Source organism: Chenopodium album, chromosome 6 (assembly GCF_948465745.1).
Source record: "Chenopodium album chromosome 6, dcCheAlbu1.1, whole genome shotgun sequence".
In the NCBI taxonomy this organism is placed as follows: Eukaryota; Viridiplantae; Streptophyta; class Magnoliopsida; order Caryophyllales; family Amaranthaceae; genus Chenopodium; species Chenopodium album.
In genome coordinates, this window is record NC_137839.1 from 70972199 (window position 1) to 70982269 (window position 10071).

The 10071-nt window shown below is 35.8% G+C and overlaps 1 protein-coding gene across 1 annotated transcript; it reads left to right on the forward strand.

Moving 5' to 3' along the window:
• Window positions 1–1904: 1904 nt before the first annotated feature.
• LOC145637167 (uncharacterized) lies at window positions 1905–7144 on the forward strand. The gene is made up of 7 exons (XM_081688658.1): window positions 1905–2522; window positions 2611–2628; window positions 2677–2734; window positions 4554–4850; window positions 5030–5146; window positions 6679–6791; window positions 6886–7144. The coding sequence occupies exons 1-7, from the start codon at window positions 2284–2286 to the stop codon at window positions 7142–7144; spliced, it is 1101 nt and encodes a 366-aa protein (XP_081544784.1). The 5' UTR covers window positions 1905–2283.
• The last annotated feature ends 2927 nt before the right edge of the window (window positions 7145–10071 follow it).

Sequence of the window (10071 nt, forward strand, 5' to 3'; positions counted from 1 at the left end):
TCCTTATTGGAAAGATTTGTTGATTCGACATAACTTAGATGTTATGCACATTGAAAAGAATTTTCTTGATCAACTCATCCACACAATAATGAATGTGAAAGATACCGCAATTGATACATATAAGGCTTGCCTAGATGTTCAGCAATATTGTAAGCGGAGTAGCTTAGAGCCTATTGAATCTGATGATGGGAGCTTGATCTTCCCAAAAGCGCCATACACTCTTGATAAAGCACAACGTAGAGTATTGTGTGAATGGATAAAAGATCTTAAGTTTCCGGATGGATATGCTTCTGATTTTGGTAGATGTGTGGATTTGCAAGCCTGTAAGATACATGGAATGAAAAGCCATGATTGTCATGTGTTCATGGAAAGGTTGTTGCCCGTTGCAATGAGAGAACTTCTTCCTGATAATGTTTGGAAAGCAGTCACTGAAATCAGCCAATTTTTTCACGATCTATGCTCTTACACTATTAAAGTTGATGATGTGACTCGCTTAGAAAAAAACATTCCAGAAATCTTATGCAAGTTGGAGAAAATATTTCCACCTGCATTTTTCAATTCAATGGAGCATTTACCCGTTCATTTTCCACATGAAGTAAAAGTGGGTGGTCCTGTGCAATACAGATGGATGTATCCATTTGAGAGGTAATATACATTTTCCCAATCCACTCCATTGTTTTCAAGTTTCTTCTATATGATTTATAATTTTACATGTGAATGAGTCAATTTAACTTATTTTGTAGATTTCTTAATCATCTGAAGAAGAAAATTGGTAATAAGGCACGAGTGGAAGGCTCAATTTGCAAGGCTTATCTTGCATAACAAATTTCTAACTTTTGTTCTTATTACTTTCAACCTCATGTTGATACGAAATCTAGAGATCTAGGACGCAATGTTGTTGATGATGATGATCTAGATTCAACTATACCAGAATTATTCCAATTTAGCAAAGGTCGTGGCAAAGGTGTCCAAACAAGGTTTTTAGATTCGAAAGAAGTCAAGGATGCACACCACTATGTTCTTTCCAATTGTGGGGTGTTAGGAGAATATGGAAGGTACAAATTTCTATAATTGGTAGTTATTTTATGCAATTTGCTAGATAATTAACGTTTTAAGGTTTATAGGAAGTTTGAAGAGTCGATGATGCAAAAATATCCTGGTATTGACCTACATGATATTTGGAGCAAGTTTTCACATGATTTTTCCAAATGGTTTCAGGATTTTGTAAGTTTTTACAATCAAGTTTTGATATATCATTCGCTAAATATGACTAAGGTTATATATTTTATTAATTAATGGCTTGAATTTGAAATTATAGGTTATCGAATCTAATGATACTGATGAAGTGATTCGAGCACTTGCCATGGGTCCGTCTAGACAAGTCAAAACATGGAGGCAATTTGACATCAATGGCTTTAAGTTTCACACTTTTGATTATGGAAAGCACAGGGAAACTATGAATTATGGTGTGGGTGTAATAAGTGAGGAGGAAATCGATTACTTCGGCATTTTAGAAGAAGTCATTGAGCTGGTCTACTTGGGGACCGTAAATGTCTTCAAAACCGTCTTGTTTAAATGTAATTGGATGGATTCAGTGAATGGCATAAATATTCATGAGCAGTATAGATTAGTTGATGTGAACCACTCTAATAAATACCCTGCATATGATCCTTTTGTTCTAGCACATCAGGTTTATCAAGTGTATTTTACCTCTTATCCAAGCTAAAAGAAAGATAAGAGTCAATGGTGGGCTGTTTTTAAGACTAAAGCTAGGTCAAGTGTGGATGCCCCAATCGATGAGTCAATTTTCCAATTAGACATTGCTGAGACCCCAACCCTTTGTTCGTCGGATGATGATGATGGTGTTATGTACGAGGATATGGATGAAATGGAGGAGGACGGCTCAGGTGGTGAAGAGGAAGAACAACATGAAGAAGATGAATGGGATGATACTGAATCTGAATCTGAATCTGAAGAAGAGGTTGATGGAGAGTTAGGATATACTGACAGCGATGACGAGGACGATGACGAGGATGATGATGATGATGATGTGGATGAAGAAGAGGAATAATTTCTAAGCTTGTAGTTTTCAATATGTTTTCTTTGTTATGGGCTTATTTGTTTGATAGACAATGTGTTTATCTTATTTGTTTGGTATATGATAAATGTTTTAAAATTTGTTGATCATATTTGTGAGCTTACTTTTTTTTTTATTTTTTTTTTATTATGGGTTATTATGTATAAATTAATTATTGTGCTTCTGATCTTTCTAGTTCTTTGGAAATGAAATCCTCCATGAAAAATTCAAAATTTGGTCGGGGAGGTAATCAAGGCGGTGTTCGAGCCAATAATCAATCGGTTGATCGAGACAATCCTGTGGTCACACGACCGACACCACCACCTTCTAATGAACAGGTACAAGTAAATTCTAATGTTGATGTTGCTGTTGAGAATGATGTGGCACCACAAAATTTGAATGGAGTGGAACAAGGAAAGATTGAGCTCTCACCAGATGGGCTATGGTCAGTTATATTTATCTATGTATTATATTTGCTGTCTTAGTAGCTTATTATCATTATTTATGCTTGTGCTTAATCTTTCTTGCATCAGGTTTGATGACCATACCGTTAGTGGAAATGTCGCAAAATCTTGGAAGGCACTCTACAACCACCCATACATGAATTTTACTGAGGTGCCACTTATGGTTAGGGATCGTTGGTTCACTGAGTTTAAGGTATGTTTAGAATTTGAGACATTCTCTTGTATTCATTGCTCTTAAATCATATTAGCCTTAATACTTTGTTTTGTATGTCGTTCCTTTTGCTCTATCTGTCAAGGACCGATAATTATCAATGTAATTATTCTCAAATTAACTAAGAATTTAGAGGAAAGCTTGATTGATTACTAATTTCTGTTTGGTGCATTGACTTAATGAACTTCGTAATTCTATCAGTCCTAGAAGACTTAGGTTTGATCCTTCTGTAACGGAACAGCTGTCATCGTTGGATTTCTGTTATGGCCTTAAAAAGTACTAAATGCTAAACATGATCTCTGCTTGAACAGATGTCTCTTGCTCTTGCTCTTCCTCAGTCCCTCTCATAGTCTCACTTGCAATTCTGGTGCACTAGTACTACATGAACTTCATTTTGTGATATTACCCATCAATTTTTTGGGGATATGGGGGTAACATGAGACATTGTCTTTAATCTTTTTACGTATTGGCCTAGTACATCACCTAATTACTAATGCTAGACAATGTATCATGCTAAAAGAAGAGAAAATGATATGTGGCTCTGCCAAGTGGTTTAACTTCTAGACACTTATTATATCGAAGAGAATCACTCAATCACATATACCAGACAAGAGTTTCAGTTCATTATACTATGATAAGAAAAATGGAAATTATATGCTAAAACAAGATTATGATCTTTTACATACCTTTTTCACAACTCCAAGACCTTCAGAAATAACCTGAATATAAAACAAGTTTGATGTTTAAAAAATAACTGTGATTTCTATACAGCAGAAGCTAAACTTCATGCCTAAATATTTTATAGGCACCCAAATAGCCCAAGGTACTTGAATAAAAAAGGACAAAATATGAATTATGATCTTCAATGTTACCTCACAAATTACTTCGGCACTGCCTTCTTTTTCCTTTTCACAAATTAGAAAGTTCACCACTGCCTTCTTTTTCAAGTGCTTTCTCCAATCTCGTTTCGAACAGTGTTGCATCCCAAATCACTTCGGCACTCTGCAATCAAATCACCAATTCACAGCAATACCATAATCAAAGACATTAAGCACAAAAAAAATCCAACGATTATTGTAACATGTAACAGAATTTATCAAAGACAGTTATATTGTCAGAGACTAACCTCTCTGAATCAGCTTTTGGTACTTTTTGTGCTTGACCCAGAATTAGTAGTCTTTTCAGTATGAATCCAGTAACTTCCAACAGTTCCAATAATGAGCACTCACACTCTAAATCCACCCTCTGACAGCCTAACTCAGTAGCCAAAACCACCCCCATTCGTGCTTCCAAAGCCTCTGTCATAACCACACGGACCTGAGCACTCACACTACGAACCATCACAGTCATAATGTTGCCATCAGAGTCCCTAATCACAGCCCCCAAGCTCACACCCCACCCTTCCAACACCGCTGTATCAGTGTTGATGCGCACAGTGCCAGCAACACGACACCTCCAACAGCCACGACCCATAGCAGCAGCACTTCTAATCCCACCAGAGACTACTCTTGTCCTCTTCCTCTTTTAGCATAGTGCAACAAATGACCAAAACAAATGACCACTAGATTATTGATTCACGAGTTGCCCATGGTTTTCGTCATGCCAATATTTTAGTGTATCTTAATGAGATAGATCGTTAAACTTTGGTAGTTAATTGAGATTTGGCTTACTATAATGTGCTGTTGTGTAATATCCTGCACTCCTGCAGCCATATCAGGTTGTAAATTAGAAATAAAATGATTTATGTATAATATGCTATTTTGAGTTAAATTATAAACTTTACATGTTAATTCTAATGCAGCGTACATATACTTGGAGACCTGAGTTCGATGCTAAGGCTAGGAGAGAATTTGACAAAAAAGCTGGGGACCGACTTAGGGGCACATTGAACCAAGTTTACAAAATGGCTCTCCATAAGCAAGTTAGTTTCATGACTGACACTGTTCGAGCTGAATTCATAAATAAGCGTAAGCATCCTAATTTTGTAAAACGTTCTAACCAAGCAAGAGATAATCGGTTATCTGGCCAAACATTAGAGAAGTTTGACCCTGGCCATCGCCAAGGTAGCATATCTACTCCTCAAGTGGTTAAAAAAATGGTAAGTGTATGATTTTAGCAACAAACTTATGATTTTTAATATAAGATAGAAGCAAGTAGAAACTTTTTAGCCACTAATATAGATGACTAAACTGGTCTTTATTACAATTGCTCTGTATTCTATGTCCCCCTATTTTTTGTTGTTTTTCTTTAAGTGCTAACAACTTCTTCTAATACAAGGCAAAGAAAAAGGATGGAATTTTACTAACTGCTGCTGAAGTCTATGAGAGCACTCATTATGTTTGTGTGGGCAATGATGAAGTTGAATTGATGAGTGACAAGTCTCAAAAAGTCATGGTATGAGTATACTTCTATATTTTTCTAAGATTACAAAAAAATATATGGTAGTTAATGTTTGGAGATATTATGGATTGTTTATTTGTTTGTGTGATTGAGTTGGAGGATGAGAATGATTTGCCGACATTAATCATATGATTAATGTGGTATGACATAATGTGAATTGAAACAGGTTTATTTTGAAGCCATACCCTGTAGGAGGGAATTCTTTAATTTACAAAGGAGACTCTGTCGAAATTTTTACTAATAACTGCTTACATAAATTATTTTGCTATAAGTGTTGCATCTTTTATTTAAAAAAGAAAACAACGATAATAAAAATACCCCTGATCCTCTGTTCCCCGATAGTTGTACCTTTGTAATCTGGAACATCTATTAAGAGGTAAAATGACACTTTTACCCCTAATCCTCACATTCAGGAATTTCCAAACCATCACCACCCACCCTCAAATTAAATTAAATTGTGTTCTAGAAGTCCAAACTAGTTTTAGGCCTGGATGATGTCCCAAGTCATTGCTTGTATTTTTATTATAGTTGTTTTAATTTAAATGTATTTAGTTTATTTAAATTTTGGAAATTTTAGATTTTAACACCACACAAAAACCCGAAAATGGTTTTTAACACCTCCATAAAAAAAAAATTAATTTTAACACCACACAAACTAACAAAAAATTGGTATTACCACCACTTTACGGATTCCTAAATGGAATCAGTTAAATGCCACGTGTCGCTTTCTTATTGGCCAAAAAAATTAAAAAAAAAATTAAAAAAAAATAAAAAGACCTAAAACTACCCAACCACCCCAACCCCGCCGCCGCGCCACCACCACCTAACCACCCACCCACCCCTGCCCTCCCAAAAACCACCACCAGCGACGCCTTCGCTCACCCAACCTAGCTGAAACCTCCCCCTCCCTTTCCCGCAACCGCTTCGCCCCCAAAAACCACCTAACCCAAAACCCTCCTTCCTTAATACAGTCACGATTCCGGCCAAAAATGGTCGAAATCGGCCGATTAAGGCAACTTAACCCCAAAACTGGTCGATTTCGTCCAATTGTGGCCGGAATCGCGACCGTATTGGGGAAGGAGATTTTGGGTTTGGTCGTTTTTGGGGGTGAAGCCATTACGGGAAAGGGAGGGGGAGGGTTCATCTGGGTTGGGGGTGTGAAGGCGTCGCGGCCGGTGGTGGTTTCGGGGAGGGAAGGAGTAGGTCTGTGGTTGGCGGTGGTGGGGCTGGGGTGGCTGGGGTAGTTTTAGGGTTTTTTTTAATTTTTTTTAAAAATTTTTTTAAATTTTTTTAAACAACTAAAATGGTGACACGTGTCACTGAGGACCCCACTTAACGGAATTTTTGGACGGAATCCGTTAAGTGGTGGTAATACCAATTTTTTGTTAGTTTGTGTGGTGTTAAAATCAATTTTTTTTATGGAGGTGTTAAAAACCATTTTCGGGTTTTTGTGTGGTGTTAAAATCTAAAATTTCCTTAAGTTTTAACATTTGAGATCATAGTTACTAATACATATCTTAATGCAGGGAGAATATATGGAAAAACTTGAGGAATATAAGAACAAAGGAATTGAGATAAACCCCATAAAAGTCTACTTAATTGGAGGTTGTAGGTGGGCAAAAGAAAGGAAAAGTCTACGGTTTAGGGAGTGCTTCACAAATGTATTACAAGAGCGATCTTACTTCTCAATATACTGCATGATCTTCCACTCCTTCCATGATTTCTCAATTAAGTTCTCAAGTTGAAGAACTAAAGAAGATGGCGGAAGAAAACCATAAAAAGGTGGGAGAAAGCCAAAAAATAGCGGCAGAGAGCTTAAAATGTGCTAAGGAATTCGTCGAAAATCATGAGATCGAAAAAGCTACATGGAAGAAGGAAAAATTAGCTATGCAAAAAACATTGCAGGAAATGACATCACTTGTAAAACAAGTTTACCGTCCTTATAAGCCTCCTACGCCTGCAGTCACCCGCTCTCGTGATACAACTAAGTGATTTTTATTTTTTTGGTGGTAATTTTATGAACGACTGGTCTTTTACATTGTCATTAGTTCTTATTTGAAGCAGCTTTTTTATGGGAGGTGACTTTGGAATAATTAGTCATATGAGTTAAATATTGTTTTTTAATACATTGATACAAAATTGATTATATTTTGGATATTTGAATAAAATTAACATTTTGGTTATTTGAATTTATGCGTGGGTACCTTTTTTTTTGTGATTGATATTAGTTGTCGCTAAATTATGGTCTCAAATATTGATCGTCAGTCGCAAATATTTAGCGACTGCAAATTTGGTTTAGAGACTGATTCGTTAGTTGCAAAATCATTAGTCTCAGTAGTCGCTAATCTGTCACAAATAATTAGTTTTGTAGTCGCAAAAATTTGTTTCGTAAGTAGTTGCTTATCCGTCGCAAAAAACATTAGTCTTAGTAGTCGCAAATCCATCGCAATTAAACTAGTGTCCGTAGTCGCAAAAGTTTGGTCTTGTAGTCGCTAATCCGTCGCAAAAGTAGTCTTAAAACATTGGTCTAAGTAGTTGCTATTCCGTCACAAATAATTTACGACGAACAATAACTTAGATGCTAAAATTTGAAAGTTAGTCGCTAAATGGTAGTTGCAAAGGCGTTGCAAATCTGTCGCTAAATTTGCGTCTGTCCAAAAATTAGTCGCAAAAATGGATTTGCGACGAGGTCTTTGGCAACGAACCAAAGTAGTCGCAAATCCGTCGCAAATCCATTTTTGCGACGGATTTGCGACTTCATTGGCCGTAGCTAATTACCCTTTTTCTTGTAGTGCTAGTGGACCCAACGTAAATCATATTTTATTTATTTCATATTCTCTCCTCCAATTCTCTCCACTACTTTTGCTTTTTACAATTTTTTATTCTTCCACCTACCCCATTACCTCCATATTTTATTACTTTCTCTAATTTCTCCTAAAACTCCGCGCATGGAGAAATGTAGCAAGTATTTAAAAACAGAGGGTGCACTTCCTAAAGTTTGTACTCCATAAAATATAAGACAATTTGACAAGAATATTATGACCTTTACTCGTCCCTCCATAAATAAAACCACGTTTTGATAATTCCCTAATAAAACCACCTTTGCACATGATCTTCCAAAAATAGGATAAAAAAACTAGTAACTTTTTTAATAAGTAAGGACGAACACTTGTCACATTATGATTGGGTAGATTTTTTATTTTCAATTTCAAAATGTTTCTTTATTAAAAAATAATTAAATAATTAAAAATTTAATTTAAAAATAAAATCCTTCCCCTCCAACCACCTTTTCCCCCCTCCAAAATCTGGCAGCGACACACACCATCATTCAACAACCGTCTACCTCGAAGAGTCAGATCTCCACCTTCTCTCAACACCGAACAACTCCAACCTCCACATTTCCAATACCATGCCACAACCGAACAGCCGCGTAAAATCGCCTAACAGCACCAGAAGCTGCCCGCGAGTCTGTAACCCAAGCTTTCTTTCGTGCCCACCATCATCGAGCTAATCTCAGCCACCATTCCACCTTTATCAAAAATAATCGCACACAATCAGTATCAGCGAAAACTCCAGCCACTACCAAACAGCACCAACGGATCAGCTCATAGCGATTTAGTCCCCAAAAACAAAGTAAATCGCAGGCCAAAACTACTACTTCTCCTTCCAAAATCCCCTCCTTTCCGGCCATCTCTTCCCATCCTACCCCTTTCCCCTCCAAAATCCGGCCACCTCTCTTTCCTTCCCATCCCAGACCCCTCCAAAATCCGGCGGTGACAGTGTGGGGATCCACGGGAATGGGGTTCACATGAATGGGTGATTTTTTGTTTTTTTTTCTTTTTTGTAAATTAAAACCAATTTTTTTTTAAAAAAAATAAGAAAATAACAAATTACAAAGTGACACGTGTCATACTTAGCCATTAAACAGGTTACCAATCGGTTTCGACCCATTTATGGAAAATCATGTGTAAATGTCGTTTTATTGGGCGATCATCAAAAGGTTGTTTTATTTATAGCAGACCCGGGAAAGATCATAAGATTCATGTCAATTTTTTCCTTAAATATATTGTAACAATTCAAATATGAAATTTTTAATTATTAATTTATATTTATTCAGCAAATTCATTAAATTATATAAATTTTTTTTATTGTGTTTAATTATAAAATGTTATAAATTCTGAAATTATATATTTACATTTTCTCTTATTTATTTATTTTTTTTGTTTTTATTTTTTTGTTCTTTAAATTAGTAGGGCTGCAAACATGCGCGATGCGTGCACCATAGGTAGCCATATCCGAAACTCTTTCCGGTTTAGCATTACATCACAAATTTAGTTATTAGCAGTAATCTTTCTTGAAAATATGTAAGCAAATGTGTCTAGGAGTATAAATATCCAGTTATCCTCACATTATTTTAGAAAACATTTTACAGATATAGTTAATGAGTGTATAATTATCATCAATGAGGTCAAATAAGTTAATAAACATTTTAGAGGGTATAATTGTTCAAACACTATCGATTAAAACAAACTTGTACTTATTATTAAGAGTATATATGTAAATACACATTTTATAGGGTATTATTAGTAGCACACACTATTTATAAGAGTAATCTTACACTTTTTATAAGGTAGGAAAAATGTATAAATATCTCAATTGGGATAGAGTTTTAATTAGATCATGTCCTTTTAAGCTTTTGGGAAGAGCAAAATAAGTTGTCATCAAGTAGAGCATATTGGAACAAGTTGTTGTTGTTGTTAGTTGTATTTGAAACCATGACCTCATTTTCTCACGCTGGATCTGATACCATGTTATATACAAAATTTTGCAAATCCCATTAGTAAGTTAGAGAGAAACACCCTACTTCACAATTTCAAAAAGACGAGCACAACTAGGTTGATCTCGCAAATAAACCTGGG

Excerpts from the sequence above, each read along its gene's own strand:
- LOC145637167 (XM_081688658.1), top strand. The coding sequence starts at position 2,284 with ATGAAATCCTCCATGAAAAATTCAAAATTTGGTCGGGGAGGTAATCAA. Across the intron at positions 2,735-4,553 it reads GTTGGTTCACTGAGTTTAAG|CGTACATATACTTGGAGACC; the intron begins GTATGTTTAGAA and ends ATTCTAATGCAG. Across the intron at positions 4,851-5,029 it reads CTCAAGTGGTTAAAAAAATG|GCAAAGAAAAAGGATGGAAT; the intron begins GTAAGTGTATGA and ends TTCTAATACAAG.